General features: G+C 40.6%; 1 protein-coding gene across 3 annotated transcripts in view; it reads left to right on the top strand.

Moving 5' to 3' along the window:
- KLF3 (Kruppel like factor 3) overlaps positions 1 to 14883 on the top strand; it is a 35309-nt gene extending 20426 nt beyond the window's left edge. For all 3 annotated transcript variants that reach the window (XM_042984738.1, XM_042984739.1, XM_007098859.3), the window contains 4 exons: positions 2364 to 2850; positions 3531 to 3681; positions 8664 to 8824; positions 10875 to 14883. In XM_042984738.1, coding sequence (XP_042840672.1) covers positions 2364 to 2850; positions 3531 to 3681; positions 8664 to 8824; positions 10875 to 11056 — 981 coding nt within the window. In that variant the 3' untranslated portion in view covers positions 11057 to 14883. The remainder of the gene's footprint in view (positions 1 to 2363; positions 2851 to 3530; positions 3682 to 8663; positions 8825 to 10874) is intronic.
- The last annotated feature ends 11011 nt before the right edge of the window (positions 14884 to 25894 follow it).

Raw genomic sequence — 25894 nt, 5'->3', positions numbered from 1 at the left:
AGCCCTGATTGGGAAGTTCAGATGCATTATAGTGCAACTCCTTGTCTAGAAAGAGAAGGGACTTCGAGCACCACAGTGTGTGTTAAGCTCCTTATCTCATTGAATCCAATTTTAATTTTAACCTCACGACCTCCTAGGATACGGGTGTTCAATGTCACCTTGACAAGTTTTGCCGTATCCTCGTGGCACCTGCACTTTTAATATTTAGTAATTTTTCTTGCCCTCTTTTTTGTAGAATTGCTTTTTTAACGCAATAAATTTTTTCTGAAAAGGAAGTTTATATCGCTACTGTAAAAAAAAGTTTTTTTTTCTTGCGCATTTAAATAAACACGTAACCATTTTAAAGCACTGTGTATTTTTTGTGTATTCTCAAAGTATCTTCGGTACCCCCAGAGAGACGTGCACCATACTGCAAGAATCACTGCTCTACGAGATTATAGAGATTGCGTTGGCAGGGATAAAGAAGGGACAGAAGAACAAAACACATAATTTTAACGATGAGAAACTGACTTCAAAAGCAGATAAAGATAAATACTATCTTATCAGGTTCCATGCTGCCCAGGAGAAGGGAGTTTTAGAAGCAGCTCTGGGGATTCTGATGCATAGCCAGGTGGAGATTTCACTTGTGGAGTCCCAGAAAGGAAAGGATGTGATCTCGGTAGTAATCCCAGTTAAAAAAAAAAAAAACAAAACACCACTGCTGACCCACAATTATTTATAACTCACAATAGTGGCCACTGGGGGACTGGGGTAGCCCAGAAATTTATCATGCATTTAAGCTCCATTGGTGGGTTTTCTTGGTTGCATCATGAGCTGGTACTGCCTCAGAATCTGGAATGCATAGGCTTTTAGAGCTGGAAGAGAGGCATAGCATGTTGCTGATCACTTTCACTATACAATATTCAAATACAAGTAGTTTTCTGCAGATGGACTTGACATGTTATCACTAAAAATTTCAGCTTCCCTGAAATACCCACGAGTAAAGGAAATAGCTTATATTGAGTTTAAAAAGCATCCGACAACAAAGACTTTTTTTCAAGTTTAGTTAAGGAATAGAAGTAATTCTAGTAGGGGTGCCTGGGTGGTTCGGTCGCTTAAGTGTCTGACTCTTGATCTCAGCTCAGGCAGTGATCTCATGGTTCATGAGACTGAGCTCTGTGTCAGGCTCTGCACTGATGGTGGGGAGCCTGCTTGGGATTCTCTCTCTCTCTGTCCCTCCCCAGCTGGTGCTCTCTCTCTCTCTCTCAAAATATCAATAGATAAACTTTAAAAAACATTTTTTTTTTTAAAGTAACTCTAGTGAATTCCCTGGCCAAGGACCACACCCATAGTATGCAATGGTTAAGATTGATTTGTATTTAAAGTTGGTAATATTCCATTATTCTGAATCCGTAAGAGAGAAAGGTATTTAAAGATAAATTAGGTCAGTTGTAAGACAGACCTTAGTTTTTTGGAGGAAACAGACCATTGATCATCCTCTTTTGATGAGGTGGTAGCAAGGTATAGAAGTGCAGACACTGGGCCTTGGTTTGTGTGCAAGTCAAAGTCACTTCAAGCATCACGGGACCTTGTTTGTGTCATATTAGCTGTTTCTTATAGTTCTGTGTCACGCACAAATTTGGAAATCAAGTCACCTTCAGCTTCATTCAAACTGTTGGAATAAGACCATTGAATGCGTTGGGGCCATGGATATGATTACGCTGTGGTGGGTGACCTTCAAAATATAGGTGGGGAGGATGACTGCCTGAGACTGCAGTGTCTCCTGGGATGTAGGGCTATTACTGCTAAAACCAGACCACAGACCATCCCGGGAAAACCAGGACTGTGGTCACTCTAGTCATGGTCGGTCACCAGCTAAAGCCCCCCGCCCCCAAAGGTACTACTGTGCAGCTGTTTCTCCATATTATACACAAGTGTGTCGTGAGACTGTAAATGCCCTGCTGAGGTGAAGGATGGAGAGCATTTCCTGCCGACCCAGAAGCCCCATCAGCAAAGCAACGAGGTTCATTGGCTTGGCTGGTTGTTGTTGAACCCCAACACGGAACTTCTCCCGATAAAGGCCCACGAGTCTTCTGTTTATAACCTGTTTCAGAATTTTGCCGGGTGTCAATCTCAACCTTAACATTTGACATGGGAAACATCTTAGAATTAAATGTGAGGTTTTTCACGGTTATCCCATTAACCTTAAAGTTTACTAGACCAGCCCCCTCCTAGCGTTTTCAAGGGTCGGTATCTAAATGTAAACCGCTTTTGGAGGTCCATGTAACTGAGAGCACCTTCTTGCACATTTTTGTCTTAGTTCATGTTTCAGGCGAATGCACCTGTGTCACTGCTTGTACGTTTCTGTTTCTCCTTCCCAATAGTCATACCCATCTAATTACATGGAGTCAATGAAGCCCAACAAGTACGGAGTCATCTACTCCACGCCGTTACCTGATAAGTTCTTCCAGACCCCGGAGGCCCTGTCTCACGGGATGCAGATGGAGCCAGTGGACCTGACCGTGAACAAGCGGAGTTCGCCGCCCTCTGCGGGGAATTCTCCTTCCTCACTGAAGTTCCAGCCCTCGCACCGGAGAGCCTCGCCTGGCCTGAGCATGCCTTCTTCCAGCCCACCGATGAAGAAGTACTCGCCGCCTCCCCCGGGCGTGCAGCCCTTCGGCGTGCCGCTGTCCATGCCCCCGGTGATGGCCGCCGCCCTGTCCCGGCACGGCATCCGCAGCCCCGGGATCCTGCCCGTCATCCAGCCCGTCGTGGTGCAGCCGGTCCCCTTCATGTACACCAGCCACCTCCAGCAGCCGCTCATGGTCTCTTTGTCGGAGGAGATGGAAAACTCAAATAGCAGCATGCAAGGTAACTGCCACTGGGGACAGCTCTGCGGCTCCCGCCTAGCATCGGGGTCTGCGCCCACCGGCTGGCTCCGCGGGGCCACAGAGGAGGCAGCGACAGCGCCCCTGTACTCTTCAAGGAGCCATTCCCCTTAGAGCCTGCCCGCCTGAGGCGTTTCCTTTTGTTGGGGGAGGGGGGGCAAGTGTTGATACTGGAAGAGCTCCCAAGAATCAGGCTGTTTAATGAATGCCATGAAATGGTTACTTTTACCGCGTAATTGTCAACTTTGAGATACTAAAGATCCCGACTTTATATTTTGCTTCATTGAATGCCAACCAAAAAAGACATTAATTTAATAAATGCCTTTGATCATGGTGATAACTAAAGGTTACTAAAAGCCGCCTCGTTTACTGGCTGTTTGGAGGCAGAAGACTATGGGGTTAAAAGGTGATAACGCAAATTCCTAAGGAAGAACCATTTGGGGGCTGATGTGCTCAAAGTCCAGCTTCCTATATGCATGCCACTTGCTGCCAGAGTGGTTGTCAGGGGAAACACACCCCGCAGATTTGTTTCTGCCATAATTTTGCTAAAGGCAAACAGATACTCCACACATCAGCGTTGTAGGTAGAAGCTGTGCACTAAACTTTTAAAAGCTGAAATTGGTAAATTGTACATGGAGTGACTTTTCTATTTTTATTTTTTAGTACCTGTAATTGAATCCTATGAGAAGCCTATATTACAGAAAAAAATTAAAATAGAACCTGGGATTGAACCACAGAGGACAGATTATTATCCTGAAGAAATGTCACCCCCTTTAATGAACTCAGTGTCCCCCCCGCAAGCACTGTTGCAAGAGTAAGTATGTTCAGGTCTACCCGACATTGGCGTAGCAGCGTGCATCTTGGGACCTGGAATGGAAGTGCAGGCTTCCAACTCAGGGTGTGGTGTGGATTGCCAGGGACACCTCACAGTAGGGGGCAGCCACTGGGAAAACGGGAAAATCTCCAAAGACAATGTAATGTGTCCCACTATATGGACTGTCTTATAACATTTACGTCAAGTTTGCAGTAAATCGGTCACTCGTGATTTTGCCACCTTGTCATGTAAATCATTTTTATTCTTTTTTTTTTTAAATCCTTCCAGACTGTACATAGGTTTCCCATAATCTTAATCCCCATATGGATTGAATTTGGTATTCCAGATAGTCTACTTAAGGTTGGATCATGAAAACTTTACAGGACATACATCGTCCTTCCAATTGTCACTTCTAATACTGTTTCTACGAAGGGGCATCACAAGCCCAAAGGAGTCGCTCCAAAAAAGGCCTGGGAATAGTGGTGGCAACAGGAAGTTGCCCATGTAGCTCAGAGAAGTTAAGCATTGGAGTAACCCACCCACTATCTCTGGTGTTTGAAAATCACATCTGCCCTTGGAATGTTCAGTCTGCTTCAGAACTGCCGTCCAGTAGGAAGGTTTCTGTATCAGTCTACATCCAAGCACTGAACTGTAGTTTGTGTTAGGTCTAACTCACTCTAATGTGGTGGCGTCATGCACAAGTTAAATAGCATCATTGATGGGATTTGCAACAATAGATATCCTTGCCTTCTACCAGTGATTACACTGGAGGCTGTGTTTGTAGTAGCTAAGAAGGTGGCCTTCGGATTGGACATCTTGGATCCCAGCTCTGCTCTCCACCATATGTATGACCTTGGGCTTGTCACTTAATCTTGCCTTGTTTCCTCTTTATTTGCATTATTGATTATAATTATTTTTCTTGTAATTGTCTTGTGTTATGGCTCTTTCAAGGTTGGATTTAATGACCAGCTTCCTAGTACAAAGGCAACAGTTATTGTTTCCTCCGGGACCCTTCCATCTTCTTTCTCCCATATCACTTTTTTCCAACTTGAAACAATGTTCTGCCCACCTTTCTACGTCATCTTTTCCCCTCTCCCTTACACAGTTAATTCTGCAACAGAATGTGAATTCTCTGGCTTTCGAACAGCTATTTTCTGGAACTTAAAACATATTCTAGTTCTATCCACAGTCAACCCAAGTAGGTGCCTTTGTAGTAGGTCACGTTAATTGCCCATTGTACCAAATCGTAGTTATTTGGGGGGAGGAGGTAGTTGGCCTTTACTCCCTGGTAGGCAAAGAAGAGAATGGAATCCTATGACCAGCCACATCAGCAGGGAGAGAGTGTGTCTGATGGACTTGTATATTATTACCTTTCACAATTGCATAATGCCTCCGCCCCCCATGAAACTTTCCCAGATGTTTTCAAAGGAGTTATTTCATTTCCCCCATAACAAGCATGTGGGAGTCAGAGCAAATGGAGAACCGATGAGCCAAGACATGAGATAACTCGCCTTATAATCATACTGTGAACAGCAGGGGGGCCTGGGTTTGACCTCCTGTCACCAGATGACTGCTCTTCCTGCCACGTTGTCCATATCTAACCAGTGCATCCCACTCCTGCTCTCAGGTGAAAGGGAACACAGAAGGACTAGCCAAAATAGACACATCTTCTAGACTGAGTTACCTCCTTTTTTTTTTTTTATGATGCCAGGTGTCTCTGGCAAGTTAACTGGCAACATGACTTGCACGTGTCATTGTTCCTGCACAGGTGATGAAAAAGATGCTGTAAAACTAAATAAAGCCACGTGCCCAAGAGAGAGGAATCCATTGACTGAAGAAGGGTTATTCCAAAATCGAGGTTATTATGAATTACATTGTAAAACATTACAGAAGAAAAATACTTGAAGGCTATATTCTGCTACTGAAAGAAAATATTTTTTCTCATTTTAAGTTAAGATTCTTTTGACGATCTCAAGCTCAGTGGCTTTTAATGATTAATGAGTAATATGCTTATGTTAATGCTGACCCAAGAATGCATTTTGCTCCTCAAGAAATTCAACAGATTAGCCACAACTGGGACGTGTAGTCTTTAAGCAGTTCTCTCACAGATGTGATTAAGTAATGTCTTGGAGTGTGCCCAGTAGCAGCCCACATAGGAAACCAGCTAGCCAGGAAAGAATCGATTGAAACCAAGTGCCTAGTCCCATTGCAATGAGGCAGGCCCAATAATATTTGCCTTCTGAAACCCTTCCTTGCCAAAGGTGGAATACACAGTGCAGTTTGGAAACCCATTTGCTTGGACATAGAGTTACAGCTTTAAAATTATTTTTAAAGGCACTCAAATGGCTATCAGCTTCCTTTTTTTTTTTTTTTTTTTTTTTTTTTTTTGTATCTTTACATATGTGAAGTGTATTTAGAGTGAAGAGCTTGAGGGTCAGATTTCCCCCATGTAATTGTGTGTGACTTCTAGCAAACTTAAGAGGGGGTCGGCTTAACTCAAAACAATGACCAGGTATCTGATACGTAATAGCTGTTCTTATTTCTTGGTTGTAATGATCCCAAACAGCGTCTTTAAAAGTGGGGAGTACAGAAAGAGTGTGTTCTATAGACCCTGCCCTCCAGCCCCTGCCTGCACCAGTATCTGGCTCTTTAGAAATGGGGCGTGAATGATGCCACCTTTCAAGGTAGATGTCAGCTTGAGCAGAGATTTCACTTTTTGGTGTTGGGACATCCCAAAAGAACTCTTCATGAGATTCAACAGCTGTAGGGGCAAAGTTTGCAATTGGGTTTCTGAACCTCAAAATAGTAACAGTAATTAACCATAATATTTAGTAGATTTACATCTGGAACAGATGTTATCCTGCAGTGTGTTGTATACATTACCCACAACTTTCTAGGATCACATTATTATCATCGTCCCCATTCTACAGAGAGGCACAGGGAGAATACCTTGCCCGGGGTCACAGGGACTCGCAGTGACAGAGCTGGGATTTGATGTTGGAGCACACAGCCTTGTAATGTACCTTTGTATGCAAAATGAGCTGGAAAAGGCAGACAAAACCAGTGCACAGAAACTGTTAGACACATTCCCAACCCATAAAATCTAATAATTGGGAGAGACTTCCAAAGTCACCTGGGATACTCCCTCAGTATCCCAGAGGCATAGGAGATACAAATTAACCAACCATTCAGCTTTTTCCCCCAGCATTTTATTTCCTGAAGTTTTCTTAATGAAGACGAAACATTTCAATCAACGGCATTAAGGTTGAAAGTTAGAAATAAAATAAACTGACAACTCTTCTTTTTATTGAAGGATTTTAAATTAATAATTTAGCTTTATAAACGCAACGTGTCCATAGACCTGTCACTTCTCTATTTTCTCTGTTTGTACATCTATATAATTGAAGTCCTTATCCCCCTGCCCTCCCCGACTAGTTCATGTTCACTTTTCCATGTATCTGAACTTGGCTATTTTATCCTTCTGTATTGCTCCCACTAAACATCAAGGTAGGAAGGTAAAGTGATACTCAAAACTGACAGTTTTCTTTGCTACTAATAGATGTGAGGAATAAGTAAAATCACTTAAAATCAATGCCCCTTTTATTCTTTTTCCACTTACTTCTTAGCATGCCTGGAAAAGTTACTGATAAGGAACATGTATTCAGATTTTTACCAAGATAAAAGCAAGTTTCATTTCAGGAGCTCCCTTTTGATTTTTATGGCAAAATTTTATCATCCTTTTTGAATCTCACAAGCTTGAGCATTTACGCTCATCAGATTCCCTCTCTCCTCGTCCACGCTTGTACAGAAAATTCATGGGTTATTTGGAACATTTTAAGAACTATGGATTCAAATTTATAAGACGAGTCTTTCATTACTGTTGGAGGCCAGTTCCATCAGCTTGTAATGTATCAAGTAATTAGTCGTTAGGAAGGCAAATGAATAGATTAGAATTTTTTAATTACTGACATTAATCAGCAGAGGAAGCCTGAGAAAGCTTTACAGACTTTCCCCAGCTCTTCCCCATCTGCCTCTTCTCTCCACCAGATTCCTTGAGAAAAAGAGAAAGTTTAGAGCAATGGTGTTGGACATGATTTGATTTCAAACCCACCCTGGAAAGGTGAGCCGACGCAGGAGTGGGTCTGGGTGAGCGGCCGCAGGAAGGCAGGGAGACGCCAGGTCCCGTGAGAGCCCAGGGCTGCACTTGGGAGCCATTGTCAGGACTGAGACACTTCCTTGCCTGACCGCTAGCGCTGCACCCAAATTCTCCCTCAAGCAGGAATAACAGTACCAGTAAAGGTTTGAGGTGGCGAAAACAGCAGTGCTGTTATTATCATTATTATTTTCTTTTTCTGTTTTTTTTTTTTTTTTTTTTTGAAGGGCCAGAATTTGAAACTCAAATGTGAATTGGTCATCTTTGAGAGAAGCGAAATGCCAATTAGGTAAAGGATAAAATGTAGATACAGTAGGCGTTGCCTGAGATTTGGGAATTCGACCTTTTTCATTTTTCCCTAAAGGACAGTGATGAAAATCAGGACAGCCTGCGAAAAGACATTCGCAGTGCTGAGCATCGCTTAGTGCCACAAGCTACTATAAATAGGCAACTTTTTACTGAGGGAAAGAGACTCTCCTAGCTCCTCCATCTCCCTCTAGCATAGCACCTAACCCTTCTTACTGTCATTACTTATCTACATGTCTGTCTCCCCCTAGAGTGTGAGCTCCTCGAGGGCAGGAACCCTGTTTTTATTCATCTTTGTGTCCGGGTGCCAAGCACAGTGCCTGGCTCATGGTAGGTGCTCACTCAATGTTTGTTGAATGAATATAGCAGTGCTTCTTGGGTTGATCTGCTAATTTCCTTTTATTTATTTCGTTGGGTTTTTTTGTTTGTTTGTTTTTGCCTAGTGTCGTTAATGCCTTTGGTAGACGGAAGAAAAGGAAGAGCCTTTCACTCAATGTTTTACGTTTAACATTGGCTTTCATAGGAATCACCCTTCAGTCATAGTGCAACCGGGGAAGAGACCTTTACCTGTGGAATCTCCGGACACCCAGAGGAAGCGGAGGATACACAGGTGTGACTATGACGGATGCAACAAGGTGTATACTAAAAGCTCCCACTTGAAAGCGCACAGAAGAACACACACAGGTATCGGGAATATAAGACTCACTCCATCTTGCTTCTTAAGAAATATTAAAATGGAACGTCAAGAACAAACGTTCTAGCTCTCAGAGGTTATTATACTGAAATTGTTCCAGGCGTCTTGAAAGTTAGCAGAGTCGTCTACAGATGTCTCTGCTCATCGTGAAAAATGAGCCTTGTGATGAAGGGTTTATTTTTGTAATAAGTTACAGTAGATTAAAGGTTAATTCTGTAACAGTGGAGTTCTGTACTCTGCGTTTAAGGGACAGAGAGAGGGATGGAAAGGCTGCTGGAGCAGAGAGAAAAGGACTCTTAACCATGGGCCTGTCTCACCAAGGATGTGGCCTTCATGTGGGCCATCATTTAATCAGTGTTGCCCATCATCGGATTCACAATGGCAAAACCCAGTTTTTTATGCAGAACAAACAAAGGTAGCAGTTTACAGAAATGGAATTCAAATGGAAGACTTGTTGAAAGAAAGAAAAGTAAAGATATTTGGGTGATTTGTGTCTTCCTAAAACTGAGGGAACTTCTGTGCTGTTGCCTGCGTATTTGTTCTAGGGTCTTTTTTATTCTGTCCAGTATTGACTATCGACCATGCAGCCGGATCTTACAAAAACTCATCATATGGGTGAAGAAAACATAAAACTGTTGCGTTTGCTCTTGAACATTTTGTAAGCAAAACATCTTAAGGAACCCATACACAAACGATTTACACCGCCTGATTAATTGCAGTCAGTATTGGTCCTTAATGTTTATAATAGGCCTCATCTGACCTAACCTCAAACCCTTCAGTGTGAAATTCTAGTATAACAGCAGTGGTCCCCTGTGTACGTTTCCTTAACTCAGCATGTAGTTTGTTTGTTTGTTTTTGAGCCTTCTGTGAGTCATTTGTATTGGGAATATTTACAAAAAGGGAGAATTTGGGATTTGGAAGAGAAAAGGGAAGGAAAGTGGTGGCGGTGTGGAAGTAAAGTTTTCAGTGACTCCCCGGGAGAGAGAAAGCAGAGGGGAAGTCGGCTTGTGTACCACTGAGTTCTTGGGCTTTGTCGTGGTATAATTACAGAGGGAACTGAGGGCGATATAGCCTTGTGTTCAGAGAAACATCCAATCAGCAATGCCAAGAAAACTAGTAAAAGCATCCCCAGGGCATTAATGGGACCCTACAGGTAGACATTACAAATTTCCAACCTAAGATTAAAAAGACATTGGATATTTGAGTAAGAATTTAGATGCAGGAAACATACCTCAGCGTTTATATTCAGTGAAGCAAAGCAGACAATACAGTTCTGAACATCTCATTGAAATACCAAGGGATGTCAATCCTTAAAATGTCTAGAGAACAAGTGATAGTAAATGGGAATTAATTTGTGATGCCCATTTGCCCATTAACATGTAAGATTGCCACGAACAATACTTTTCATTTATAAGAGCCTTCATACTGGCTCTCCCTAAGATTTCGCCCAAGGGTCTCCTGTTCCTCAGCTGCCTGTTACCATTATCCCACAGGACAGGGCTGGAGAAACCGGGCTTCTGACAGGGCAGGAAGGAATTACTGTGTTTTTAGTATGTCTGAATTAGAGCATTATACTTGGGCATAATTGCAGTCGATGAAACAAAAGAGAAGATGTTGAAATCGCTGCCAGATTTTTTGGTTGATAGAGGCTTCTCATTTTTAGGAAACTGTTGAAATAGTAAGAAAAATCCCACAAATGCTAGCACCGCATATAACTAAGCACCTCAGTAGCTTTAAGACTTGGAGATAAACAAATACAGATCACCAGCTGTTTCCTAAGGTACTCATCCCTACCTTTGAGGGCAAAACCAAAATTATTTGGTAGCTCCTCAGAATGGATTTCAGTGGCTTTATGCTTTAAGAACTCTTAAAATCCCATCCTTCTCCGCTGCCCACTTTTTTTTTTTTTTAGATGAATTTACCTTGGAGATACTATTTGCCAAGAATTTTAGCTCAAAAATCTTAGCTTCACTATTTTTACTAATTAATAGCCTTTTGCCCTCAGAAAAAATAAGCTGTTTTCATTTTTCCTTTTTGCAGGAGAAAAACCCTACAAATGTACTTGGGAAGGATGCACATGGAAGTTTGCTCGGTCTGATGAACTAACAAGACATTTCCGAAAACACACTGGAATCAAACCTTTCCAGTGCCCAGACTGTGACCGAAGCTTCTCCCGTTCTGACCACCTTGCCCTACATAGGAAACGCCACATGCTAGTTTGAATGCCTCCGTCCCCTGCCTCATCGTGGCTCCCCGTTCTCCCGGCTCTCTCTCTCTGTCCTCCTTCCCATTATCTAACTCATTTTTTACATGTACGTTTTAATTTTGATTCAGCTGGCCTGAATCTCTGAATTTATATCATTCAAGCTTCCATATGGTCAGTAGTAGATATTCTCTAATCCTCCTCTCCTTACCACGGGTCAGACCTAAAGAATGTGAACACTTTTTTTTTTTTTTTTTTTTTTTTCCGGGGATGCTAAGCAAACCCTTCTTACAGATACGTTTAATGTAATGAGAACAAGGGAACATGTAAACTTAAAATAACCAATTGTCGGTTCCTCCGTGTATTTCTCAAAAGAATGTCAAAGTAAATGTATTAGAAATACAGTATCCAGCCTGCTAGTCCTTGCCAGGGACGTTCATACCTCTGTGCCCTGTGATCGTATTTTGTGCTCGCCAGCAAGAAGGGTGGACCCTTTCCTCAGATTAACTAGAAGTGCAGCAAGATTTCAGGTAGGACGGTCAACTGGTCCATTGTCCTTCACAAATCCTGCTTGTCAACTTGGATTTATCACTTCATCTAAATTAAGTCCCTTATACTCCTTTGTGCCTGCAGCTAGTAAGGAGGCCTCTCCACCCCTGGAGGTGAGCCAGAGTTGCTGATTTAGGTCGGTGATGTCTGCCAGTTAAAGGCTGGATGCTATACTTGGATGGCACAGAGCCTGAACGAAGGGGCATTCGTCAGGGGAGAAGCAGTGGGGGCAAAGGAGGAAGCCGGCCATTCCTCCTGGGCTGGGGCTTTTCGTTCAGTGAGGTTTCATCGTGTGGTTAGCTGTGCAGTGCTCTCCCAGAGCGGCCGTCTCTGTGTTTGGCTGTGCAGAAGCAGAGCCAGATACTGATGGGGTTGTCTGTGCACCTGTCTCCATTCCTCTGATGTCCTTAACGTGGATCATCAAGCATTTGATAGTAGGGACACAAAAATATTTGCCCAGTAATGGTAAGAAAAATCTTTCAGATAAGAGTATGGATGATGGCCTTTCTTTTACCCAACCTACTCACAGGGTTTTTTGCAAACAGGGAAAACATTGAGCAGTAACTGTATTCCCATATCAAATGAATCATACAGCTTTTATACAGAAGCTCTTCTGTGTGAACTGTAAGGTGCCAAGGTGGCCGTCATTTGTGTTTGTGATACATATCATAAATAAGGATCTGCTAACGCTGTAGTAGATTCATTCAATTTAAGACCCGAGTGACACTATTTGTAAATATAACTAGTTGTGAAGCACACATACCTTCATTCGGGGGACAGATTTCTGAAAAATAAAGAAAACCACAGTTCAGGGATTCGCGTATTAATAGCTCAAAAATTCCCAAGCATTTACTGTTAAGGAGCTGGAAATCAATCATTGTCAAGTATCCCGTCAGAAGAAGCTGAAAATGACTCGTGTTTATGTTAAAGATAAATAGCGCCATTATTTGGGGGAAGTTTTTTGTTTTTGTTTTTGTTTTCAAAAGCTGGCTTTTGAGCACCATAGTCTAAATGCCAATAAAAATAATTCATGCATAGAAATGTCATTGGTCCTCAATTTGAAGAAAGTGGGCGACGGTGGTCAAATGTGGGTGCATACAACGAAATGCGCCTTCACCCCTCGATAAAGGATGGAAGAGAAGAGAGAATGGAATCCTGAAGATTCAGCCCAGGCGCGACTCAGGATCCAACACAACCTTAACTGGGAGGAATACATTGTTCAACTGTTTTTAAAACATCAGTGAATGAGTGATTCTGGAGGCCTGCAAATCACGTGGGGAGCTTACTTTGACGGCGCTATGTTAATAAAAGTTAGTTGTAGGGACTGTGCACCTAAGAGATCCCACTCATCAGCCCTCTGAACCAGCTGAAAGGAAATGTGGAGAGACACAAAGTAATTTGTTACCTTCTTGGCACTTGGTTGTGATTCTCTCTCTTTTTTTTTTTTTTTTTGTAAGCACTGCAGAATTTGTTTAGAATATTAAAACATCCTAATTGGGCTTTTTTTTTTTGTTCGTGTTGCTGCAACTATGACATGAATTGAAAGATAAAAATGGCTCTTGGGAAAGTAGGTATTGTCTGTACTGTAAATGCTTTGTCACATTCATGCCAAAGTGTTTGTTTCTAGAAGTGATTCTTGTACAACACACTGAAGAATCAAGTTGGAATGCAAGGAACTTTTTTGTTTGATGGAGATAACCAGATTATGTGTTCCAACCCATATAGAAGGTAGGGGAAAAAAAGGCAAGAAAGGGTATAGTCGATCATCTTTGAATAATTAGCTTTGAGTGTGAGAGTCCAGTTAATAGAAAGCTTCGTAGGTTCTCATGAAATTTGATGTGTTTGTTATGGCATATTTAAATTTTGTTCAAAAGAGCAAGCAAGACCCTGCAAAGACTATTACGTGACTATTCAGCTTGCTTAGATTGTGGTAACAGTTCATTAACAGATCCATTTTAACTCTGAAAGAAGAGGCAACCCAGAGAAGCCATTCTCTGTTCCCATGCTGGTCTGCATACTTTAGTTACCAATTGGCTCTTAACCAAATTTTTCTTTTTTTATATATATATTTGTATTTACTATGATAGTTGAGAAATTTAGTCTCTTAGACATTTTTAGCTGTTATTGTGGAAGACCTCAAATACAGGATAAGATGCCCTTCAACATGTGGTCTTAATGATGTGCCATGTTACTATCAAAGGTGGTTTTAATTGCAATATTTTAAATTGATGCGAATGATCTGTAAACATGAAGTTAGTGTTGTATAAATTCTGTTAGAGTTTCTTTTGATTATTGTCCAAGTGTCGTCTTGGGGAAGTCAGAGAGTTTAAGGCTGAATCCATCATATTTTAGAGTTCTAAAATGTGAATCTACACCATAAATGGGCATTAACATTCTAAATCACCTGGTATGGAGAATGTGTTAGCATAGCTGTGTTCAACTAAGGAAATGTTAAATACGTGGAAGTTTCAAGAGCCTTGGAACAGATTTGTAGGGAACTGTAGATGTAAATGTATATTTTATTAAACACCCATCTGCACTATCAGTGTTGCACTAATGTGGAAGTTGAAAGACTTTATTGCTGATACTGTATATCTGCACGTCATTCCTGATTAGATTGTTTTAAAGACAATCTCAAAGATCTAAGATTTTAAAATAATTTGGTTTGAAAATATACAGTCATCTTGAAGGAATTGCTGTTATACATGAAGTTGCTCAAAGTTGTCTTTATTCTCTTCTTGGTCAAGGTTAACAGTTTCTAAATGATCGCAAATTCACTTAAATAATACATTTACAAAGCCATTTTACATGCATTAAACGAGGGCTACAATAATATTACGTTTTACAAATACTAGCACTTTTTTTTTTTTTTTTTGCTGTTATGTACTTAGTGTTAGAGGGTCAAAGTAATCTTTCTGCTTAGCATCTCTTAAACCATACCTGCAACTATAGCAGGATTATTACATTTACAGTACTTTAATACTTGTATAAACTATGCAGAAATTTTTAATAAAGTGTAATATATTTTATAAGCTAATAAGACTGAATGGGTAAAGGTTTTTAGCATGCGTTAGTATACTTGCAAATACTGAAACATTTTGGTAATCTTTCTTACTAAAGATGTGAATGTTTAATGTACCTTCTCTGTTTCTACTCTGTAGTCCGATGGGAATTCAGTAATGACATTTTGTCATGTCAAACTGTGAACATAAATTTGTACTGTACAGTCCTCATATACTATATACAGTATGCAATATATGTATTATATACTTGTTAATAAAACCATCAGAATATTAAGTGAGATCATGTGATTACTATACATACAGTGACCCCTAAGAGCAAAACTTAGCAATGTGACATGTAAGAGACATCACTTAGAAAGTTCAAAGTGAATCGTTCTTTGATAGGCAATTGTTGATGCAGGGAAAGAAAAATCAGTCTAATGGGAAGATGAACTGAATGAGTGAACTTAGCTCTGAAGGTTTGTCCCTGGTTTTCTGGTAGGAAAGTCTTCTGCAACAGGGAATCTTCAAACCATAAACTGGTAGACAACCCACCACGAATCCACAAACTTACTTGCTGCATTCTTGGAATATTTTTTTGTCTATGACACCCACCTTCGTCCAACAAGGGTTTTCAGTGCCTTGTATTAAAAGATACAATGTATAATAGTTTACATTTTTAAGTACGAGATCAGGATTCACAGCTTGGGGGGCAAGACAGTAACAGCATTAAGTAATTCTGGGTAAACATGATTATTTTTCAAGCCTTCAGTAAGCCATGTGCATGGACACTGCTATGTCCTCAGCATCCCAGGAACAACAGTTTCTGATGGGGATTTAGAGTTCTCGTTTAAAGGAAAATGGAATAACCTCTTTACTCTACCCCTCCCCTTAAATGTAATTGAAACTAAGATACTGGCTTATTGATCTCTCAGCAGCTACCTTGAGCCTGGACTTTATCTTAGCATAACATGAGATGATGTCTGGCTGGCATTTACTACACGACACCACAGCTTGGAGAGGGGAAGGAGGTTGGGGAGAAGGCTGAACCCAAACTTTGGGGCACTCTATCAGGTTTCTCCAGGAAACTTCAGTGCTTTTACACTGAGATAGTTGACTGCAAACTCACAAAGTGTAACATATGACCATTACATCCCAATGGAACACTGGCTTGTATTAGTCCAGGTGATTGACTATAATCCTCCCACCATATTTCATGTATGAATGACATGGCATTTGCTGAGTTCAAAAGCAGACCCGTCCTTCTAAGGAGATACCATGTGAAAGTTGGATTCTGCCTGGGTGAGTGATCAGAATGGTGACAAATGCAAAGAAACCAAATTCTTTGAGGAATGCGTGAGCAAAGCATGTTCACACACACAAACACACACAAATGCATACTTATTGCCCAATATTTTAAATGCTGTCAGGTTGAAGAGATTAGGAGACTTATTGGGGGCAAGTATCAATTCTAGGGTTCCTACGAGGAAAGAAGTGACTGTTCAGGGAAGGACAAATTGAGGTGATAGTAAAAACACCTACATAGAGATGTAAAAGTTAAACTGTTAGAGACAAGAGTGACCTGTGTGTATGCACAAAACAATGGATTGTCCTTCAAGGGTCCATTCATTTTAGGATGTATAAACAGCCTGTTACCTGGTCCTATACATGACCCAATCATAATCATAGTCATTGGTAATGGTTCTGTATACATAGTAACTCCTAAATTAGAGTGGTGGATGCTATAAATTAGAATTCTTTTTAAATTTACTACTTTGGCAAGTGGCAGTTCTCATTAAATCTAGACAGGTTTATTGCTGTGAGTGCTGGTTTTGCATTCCCTATTGGTATCCTGAGTGGTCCGGGTTAAAGATAGAAGACAGAAGCTGGATCTTCAGGTTCCTAGACCATATCTCTCACACTTCTTAAGACTCAGTGACTCAATCAGGGTTCCCCAGAGAAAGAGAACATGAAGAGATGTATTGAGGAAATAGCTCACATGATTATGAAGGCTAGGAAGTCCCAAGCCAGAGACACGGAAAAACCAATAGTGTGATTAATTCTAATCCAGTTTCCAAAACCAGGAGAGCCAATGGTGTAAATCCCAGTCCAAGGGCAGAAGAAGACCAATGTCCCAGCTTGAGCACACAGGGAAGAAGCAAAAGGGCAAATTCCTTCTTTCTCCACCTTTTTGTTCCATTCAGGCCCTCAGTGGATTGAATGATACCTATCCACACGGGGAAGACAGTCTACTTGACTGAGTCCATAGGTTCAAAAATGTTAATCTGGGTGGCTAGTCAAGCATCCAACTCTCGATTTCAGCTCAGGTCATGATCTCATGGTTCTTGGGATCAAGACCCACGTTGGGATCTATGCTGACAGCGCAGAGCATGCCTGGGATTCTCTCTCTCTCTCTCTCTCTCTCAAAATAAATAAACATTTTTTTTAATGTTAATCTCATCCAGAAACACCCTCACTGACACACCCAGAAATTATATTTAATCTGGGCACTCTGTAGCCCAATCAAGTTGACATAAAATTAACCATTATGCTCAGGAACTCCAGCAGGCTAAGAACTCAGCCTCTAGAGAACTTAGAGGGAGGCCTTTGAGGACCTTCAAGGCTTGCCAATCTGCTCCATATCTCCTCCTGCAAAGTCCAACTGCTTCCCTGCCAGCTACATGCCTCTATGGCTTTGCTCATGTAATCCCTCCAAACAGCCAAACCAGCTTCTCCCACATCATCCTCAAGCCTCTCCTTCATGCTGTACAACTTGACCCTGCCTTCCCTGAAATCACTCATTACACTCTGATTATTTGTCTAAGACTCCCTTCCCCACCAGAATGAAAACCCCATGGGCTGGGGTGGGATTTGTTCACCTCATGCCCTCCACAGCACACACAGAGACAACATCAGAAGTGCTTGACAGATTAGGTGAATCTGAGTTCTGGTCCAAGCTCTGGCACTAACATCTTTTCTCACCCCTTCACATCCAGTTAGCCACCTCTGAAACCTCTCCTGAATGTCCATTGCTGGTCCCTTGCCCTAGTCCAGGCCTCTGGGACTATCAGTGGAGTCCCTCACTCACCATCTCACTCCGACCATCCTCTCCACACCAGCCACCAGGACTATCCTTACAAAACAAAAATCTGATCATGTGATTCTGGTTTCTTAATTCAGCCCTACTCCCCTTAAAGCCTCACCTATAATTATTAAACTTTTCTTTTCCTTGTTCTTTTTTCCCGAAGCACCTTCAAACACTCTCCGGATTCTGACTTGATAGGTGCACAAGCCATTTAGGAAGATACTCACCAAACTCTTACTTACCTTTCCAAATGACACTCAAAAGTTACCTTCCCTTTGGGCTTTCCTTGGGTGAATCCTCCCCACCTCTGAAGATATTCTCTCCCTAGTTCCTTTTGTGTCCCCATAATCTTTGTGTTTTCCTCAATTATTAGCATTCAATACTTTGCATTGTCAGTTTGCCTGTCTGCCACCTTCCCTCACTAGATCTCAGATCATCCAAAGATGAGTCTAGTTAAGGTGTGCAATGTTCAGTCTCAGGGCAGGACACAAAATGGTACTTAGGGAAGGTGTTTTGAAGGAGGAAGTGGGTAATAGTAACTAACATTAACTGAGCATTTATTGTATGCTCAGCACTGTTCTGAGCACTTTGTGAGTATTAATTATTTATCTGCCTCTTAACACTGTAAGGCATGTAACTATAATCATTCTCTGTAAAGATGGAGTTTGAGGCACAGACAGATCAAGTAACTTGCCCAAGGTCACCAAGATAGGCAATGGAAGAGCCAGGTTCAAGTTCAGGCTGTTTAATCATGACAGACTGCTCTCTTAACCAATACACAGGTTCTGGTCTGGGTGACCTCCAGGCCATTTTGGCACCTTCTCTTAAACTGTCACCCACACATGCTTGTGTTTGCTTATATGGAGCCATCTTCTTGGATGCTCCCCTACCATCCCAGGCCCCTGAACTGGAAAAACACTACTAATTCCGTAATTGCACAGCCAGAACTATCCAAGTTGTAAAGGTGGAGGACATTCTGCTGATTTCCAAAAATGGGGCTTGATAACATTTTTTTTTAAGTGGCCAAGTATATTTGAGGTATAATTTACAGAAAGTAAAATTATTATTTTTAGTGTACATTCCGATGAGTTTTGACAAACACATACAGTCATGCAGTCACCACAATTGAGACGTTGAACATAAATACAGAGAACAAACTGGTAGTTGCCAGAGGGGAAGAGGAAGAGGGGGATGGACAAAATGGGTGAAGGGGAGTGGGAGATACAGGCTTCCAGTTATGGAATGAATCAATCACGGGGATGAAAGGTGCAGCATAGGGAATATAGTCAATGGTATCATAATAGTGTTGTATGGCGATAGAGGGTAGTTACACTTGCAGTGAGCATGGCATAACACATAGAGTTATCAAATCGCTATGTTGTCCGCCTGAAACTAATGTAACTCTGCATGCCGATTATACTTAAATTGTTATTATTTTTTTTAACATAGAACAATTCCACCCTCCCTAATAGTCTCTCATGCCCCTTTGCTGTCAGTCCTCACCTCCAGGTCTATTTTGTATCCCTGTGCTTTTGCCTTCTCCAGAATGGATTGTAGCCTCTTGGGTTTGGCTTCTATAGCTTGGCAGTATGTGAGATTCATCCATGTGGTTACATGCATCAGTAGTTGGTTCCTTTTAATTATTTAATATGGAGGTATCACAATATGCTTATACATTCTCCAGTTGAAGGATATTTGGATTATTTCCAGTTTGAGGCAATTATAAATAAAGTTGCTACAAATATTTACATAAAGATTTTTGAGTTAATGTAAATCGTCACCTCTCTTGGACAAATGATCAAGAGTAGGACTGCTAAGTTGTGTGGTAGGTAATGTTGAGCTCTACAACCAGCCAGTCAGCTCTTTTCCAGAGTCACTGTACCATGTTGCATTTCAACCAGCAAGGCATACTCTACAATCTCACCAGCACTTGGTAAGGTCAAGGGTTTTGTTTTGTTTTATCCATCCTAATGGGTAGAACGGTATATCATTGTGCTTTTAAGTTTTATTTCCCTCATGGCTTATGATAAACATATTTTCATGTGCTTATTTGACATCGATATATCTTCATTGATGGAGAGTCTAAGTTTTTTGCTCATTTGGGGGTTGGCGGTTGTTTGTTTTCTTATAATTGAATTGTAAGAAGTCTCTACGTCAGTGCTATTTTGCTAATATTTTCTTCCAGTCTGTGATTTGTCTTTTCATTCTCTCCACAGTACCTTTGAAAAGCAGATGTTTTTAATTTTGATGAAGTTCAATTTATCAGTTTTTTTTTCCCTTATGGATCACACTTTTGGCATTCTAAGAAAATTTTGCCTAACCCAAGGTCTCAAAAATGTTCTCCTATTTTTTCTTGTAGAGGTTTTGTAGTTTGGGGTTTTACATTTGACTCATTGGGGGTTAATTTTTGTATATAATGTATGAGTCAAGGTCCATTTGTAAAAATATGAATGTCCAATTGTTCTGGCACCACTTTTGAAAAGACCAGTCTTTCTCTCTTAAATCGTCTTTGCACCTTTGTCAAAAAAATCATCTAACCATATACATATGGATCAATTTCTGGACTTTGGGTTTCCCTATTCTGTGTGTCCATCCTTTCACGAACACCACATGATTTTAATTACAGTAGCTGAAACTGAGACTTCCTGTATAAATCCCTGGATATGAGCAAACACAAAATACTTTTGGAAGGACATACCCGTAACCCATGACCCAGAGAAAGCCCTACGTTGATTTACAAAGCCAAACTAACAAAACACACGAGGAAATATGCACTAGATGCAAGAGTCAGTTGTCCCTGCAAAATGGCACAACACAAGAAATTCATGTGGTGAAACTGTCCACAACAAACTCTAAAATAAGTACCTTGAAAGATGTAATAGAATTAATTGAAGCTGTAAGAAAAGGGTCTCTGGTTCTAGTCAAGGTATGAATACATGCATTCCACTCTATTTCTCCAGCTAATTACAACAGAAAACTCTAAAATAAGGCATAGAAAGCAACTCTCAGTAGACTCTGAAGGGTGAAGAGAAGATGGTGGACTAGCTACAGAATTTAGGACTTGAGGGAAAGCACCGCAGCAAATTCCTTGGGGTTGTTTTCTGTTTGTTTTCCTGCCATAGAGCCTGGTCTGGAAACTAGAACAGCCCACAACCTGGAACCACTACCAGGTAGAGACAGAAAGAGAGAGAAAAAAAAAAGAAGACCCAAGGAGAACCCACTCCCTTTCAACAAAGAACCAAGAAGAGGACAGATCTACAGGATGGAGCCTTTATGACCATAACTGTCCAAGTGCATGCAGGCAAGTACCATAAGAGACGCAATGCTCTTCCATTGCCCACCATGCTGCAGAGTCTATAGGATGGAGTCCAATCCCCATCTTTTACTTTGCACGAAGTGGATGTCAGCATAGAAGTGGCTCCCTTTGCAGTGGTGCAGTGGCAGTGGAGACCATGTGGATGAGCCCTGTTGACAATGCCCACCCCACCCTATGCAGCAAAGAGGCAGCATCCTCTCCCTTTTCCAACTAGAGAGTTGGGAGAGGATTATGGAGAGAAGGGAGCAGGAAAAAGAGAGCTTTGAATCTAAGTATGAAGTCCCAGGCTCATCACTGAGTGAGCCCAGCATTACATTGACCATAATCAACAAAGCAGAAGCTTTGAGAATTGACTATCATGTGGAATACCACCCAGGCTACCGACTGGCCCCTCAGCAGTGTGCGGTGGGGCAGAACAGAGTGGCACCGCAAAGGTTCAAAAGTTAAGTGAACATATAAACCACAGCCCACAAAAGTGGGCCAGGATGTGTGTCCTAAATCTAAATGTGTTGACTGCCTGCTAAAATAAAAGATTTAAAGAGGAACCAGAGTGTCATAACATAATACACAGAATTTCTAAGATACAATCCAAAATTACTTGGTATAGCAAGAATCAGGAAGATCTCATCTTGCATGAGAATTAAAAAAAAAAAAAATCAACAGATACTTATGCCCCAAAAATGTTGGAATTATCTGACAAAGATTCTAAAGGAACGATCATAAAAAATCTCCAAAAACAAATATGAATACTCTTGAAACAAATGAAAACTAGAAATTCTCAGCCAAGAAATAGAGGATATCTTTTTTTAAAAAAGCATCAAATACAAATTTAAAAATGAAAAATACAATATCCAAAATAAAAATACTCACTGGATGAGCTCAATAGCAGAGATCACGGAAGGGTCAGTTGACTTCAAGATAGATCGATAATAGATTATCTGAACAACATAGAGAAAATAGATTGAAAAAAATGAACACAACCTTGGAGGACCTGAAGGAGAATAACAAAAGATCTAACATTCATATCACTGGAGTGCCAAAGGAGAGAAGAAAATGCAGGGCTGAAGAAATATTTGAAAAAAATAATGTCTGAACCCCACCCCCCGCCGCCCCAGTTTGTTGAAAGACAAAAAACACAAACAGTAACCACCACAGCAAAACCCCATCAGATTCAAGTGGCTGACTCAATTCCCAAAAAATGTCTTGAGATAAACCCAAAGAAATGTGCGTCCTCCACCCCCCACTCCTGGACCCATCATCATTAAACCACCGAAAAATGAAAGACAAAGAAAAACAGTGTAAGGTTTAACATGCATGAAGCGTGATATTAAATTTTTACATTGGCAACTGGGTGGATATTAAATACTAGAATTGTAATGGTTTTGTTTTATTAAAAATTTAATAAAATTTCATGAGCTTTTCCAAAAATGAAATAAAATAAAATTTCTCGGCTCCTCCCTCTGCCCAAATCCTGTTTCCCTCACTCTCATGCAAGTCTCATTCTATATCATAGGCATCATTCCCCATTAAGTCATCTGCATGCAGATCTCTGGGAGTATATTTCCACGGATCCTGACCTGGCCATGTGCCATTTAGCCTAGTGACAGAAAGAAATGTTGGCCTTCTGATGGTGGTGTAGTGAGACCAGCAAATAGTGATGGACAGATTGCTGATAGATATTGTTAAATGTACTCCCATTTTATTTATTTTTTTTTAATGTTTCTTTTTATTTTGAGAGAGAGAGAGAGAGAGAGAGCCAGGGAGGGGTCAGGGAGAGAGGGAGACACAGATTCCGAAGCAGGCTCCAGGCTCTGAGCTGTCAGCACAGAGACCAACGCGGGGCTTGAACCCATGAAACATGAGATCATGACCTGAGCCGAAATTGGATGTTCAACCGACTGAGTCACCCAGGCGCCCCAAATATACTCCCATTTCATAGCTTAATTTAAATAGCTTTGATTTTAAAATTTTTGATATTTAAATCTGTGATGTGGTTTTCATTTGTATTCTCAAATGTTTGGAGTGGACCTGTTCATCTCTCTTTATTTCTGTTATACTAGAAAGGAGCACTATTGGTTTTATGAGGTGATCTTGTATCTGGCAAACAGGCTGAACTATCTTATTAGTTCTATTACTTTGCTTGCTGATGCTATCAAGTTTTCTTTAATGGGGATAACTATAATGCCTGCAATAATAACTATTTACTCTCCCCCTTCAATCCTCATACCTCGCATGCTTTCCTCCTGTTTTATGGTGTTGGCCGAATTCCGCAATATTGTGTTAAGCATTAGTGGCTTCCTTGTCTTATTGTGATCTTTATGGAAATGTGTCCAAAATGTCTCCACTAAGCATGATTTCTGTTACAGGATTTTTTATCTGGGCAAAAAGTTTAACAAATGTTCTTCACCTGTTTACACTCTTGTGGTTTTTTTCCTTTAGATCATTAATATGGGACGTTACAGTGATAGATTTTTTTCACGTGAAACTGGTCTTGTATTTCTCTTATAAAGCCTGCCTGTAAATGGGATATATAAATATGCATGTTTTAATAAAATGTAAAATTTGTGTAGCTTATGTTTTATTTAGGATTTTACATCTACCGCAATACAAAACGAACTTACAGTTGCCTGATCAGTTTCACTAGCTTCCTAAACCACGTGGGAATAAATGAAGACCAACCAGATGAGAACAAGCAAGGGCTATTATTCAGAGCTTAGTACAGCAAGAGAGTTAGCCACCATCACTTAGGTTTTGGCAGAGACTCAAAAGCAGGTAGAAAAGAGGGAAAGCTTTATGGTAGCTTAAAAAAATGGCCTCAGCTATGCCTTGATTAGAGGCTATTGACATGGGGAAGGCATAGGAGGGCTAAGTACAAGCAGGGTATTCTGATTGGTTAGGGTGATATATTTGGTTTTTTCCAGTTGGTCCTAAGTTGGAAGTAGGGACAAAAATCAGGGACAATAATCAGGAATTATTAATCAACTCTTGGCTATTTGGGAATAATCATTATAGGAGCTATTGTTTGACTTCCTGGACTATTTACTAGAGATAGTACTTCCTACATGTAGTACTTCACTAGAAATGGAGACTTTCTACGAATCTGACTTGCAGATAGTACATTGGCTTCCTGGGCTCGTTACTGTAATAACGGATTCGTTTCCTGGGCTGATTATTGCATATTGTGGGCCAGACTTCCATTTTTACCAATGATCTGGACATTATCTGTTTGTATATTCAGACTTTTGGTGGAGTTGGACAGTTTTCCTTCCTTTTCAATTTTCTGGAATATCTTATAAGAGATAGAAATTCTTGAAAGTTTGGTAAAATTCCTATGAATAACTGCCTGAGCCAAATCCTGGACAGTGGAGGTCTTTGTTTTTAATAACTATTAAATAATCAGGTATTTAAATAATCATTACTCTATTTAACTGTTCTCTTTCTTTCTTCCACCAATTTTTCACTTTCACATTTTTCAGAAATGTATCTGGTTCTTGAAAGTCAATATTGTTTGAAAACAGTCATAATAGTATATTCTAATTCTTTTAATTTCCATGTCTATAGCTATTTTCCTTTTTATTATATATTTTATGTATTTCTGTTTTCTTTTTCCTTTTCTTGATCAGTCTTGAGAGAAGTCTATCATCCCAATTTTTTCAAACAGCTAAATATGTTTTGTTAATTAATCTTCTGGAGTGCTTTGTGTTAGTTTTGTTAGTATCTGAATTCCATTAATTTCTTTATCTTTATTATTTCCTTCCTTCTGGTTGGGTTTGCATTGTTGCTATTTTTTAACTGCTTGAGAAAATTGTCTAACTCATTTGTTTTCAATCTCCCTGTTTCCTTGTTTTTAGAATGTATTCAAAGTTATAAATTTCTTTCCAAGTTCTGCTTTAATTGGGTTCCATAAATTTTGGCACACAGGCAGAGTAGCCCCATAGTGTAATACATTCTGCTCAGCGACCATCAGGCCTGGAAGGGGTGAGTGGAGGTTCTTAGGAAAGGAAGGAATGTTGTTTCTTTGCATAAAGGAACCTTTAACTGACTTCTCATAGCCCCTCACAGTTGAGATCGCCCAAAACAGTTGCCTCTTTCTGATTCAAACAGAGATGCCATATAGAGGGGGGGGCATCTGAGATGGGGCTGTTGCTTGCTCAGCTCCAAGTATTTTGTTATTTGTCTTCTTTATTTTTTTTCTAAATGTCACATTTTTATTCACTAATAAATTATTTATGGGGAAGAGTTGAAAAAGGCAAGAATTTTAAATTACTTATGGGAAAAGTGCAGGATCTCAAAAATGCTTCCGAAAGAATTAATTTAAATTCACTAGAGATCAGGGGTGCCTGGGTGGCTCAGCCAGTTAAGCGTCCAACTTTGGCTCAGGTCATGATCTCATGGTTCATGGGTTCGAGCCCCACATCAGGCTCTGTGCTGACAGCTCAGAGCCTGGAGCCTGCTTCGGATTCTGTGTCTCCCTCTCTCTCTGCTCCTCCTTTGCTCACACCGTGTCTTTCTGTCTCTCGAATGAACATTTTAACAAAATTTTTAAATAAATTCACTAGTGATCTTTCTGGGAAGGGCTCAATGGATAATATCATATGAATGAACTAAGCAAGAACTAAATATATGGGAATATAAATAAGTCCCTAAAAACTTAAATCCTGGTTTTTCTCTTTCTTTCTTCCCACACATTCCAAAGTCCGACTTTTTTTCTACATTCTGCCACTTAGTATTTTTAATTTTTAAAAGTGGGAGAAGTGTTACTGATGATTATACCTTCTTTTGAAAACTGTAGAAAATATGGAAGTACACCTGGGGACTAGTGGGTATAAACACAAAGAACCGGGAGATCTGTGCTTAACTAGTGCAGGCTTACGTTTTCCCTGGTGGAAAGTCTCCTTTAAAGAG

This window comes from Panthera tigris, chromosome B1 (genome assembly GCF_018350195.1).
Source record: "Panthera tigris isolate Pti1 chromosome B1, P.tigris_Pti1_mat1.1, whole genome shotgun sequence".
NCBI lineage: Eukaryota > Metazoa > Chordata > Mammalia > Carnivora > Felidae > Panthera > Panthera tigris.
This window is presented reverse-complemented; position numbering and strand designations above follow the sequence as displayed.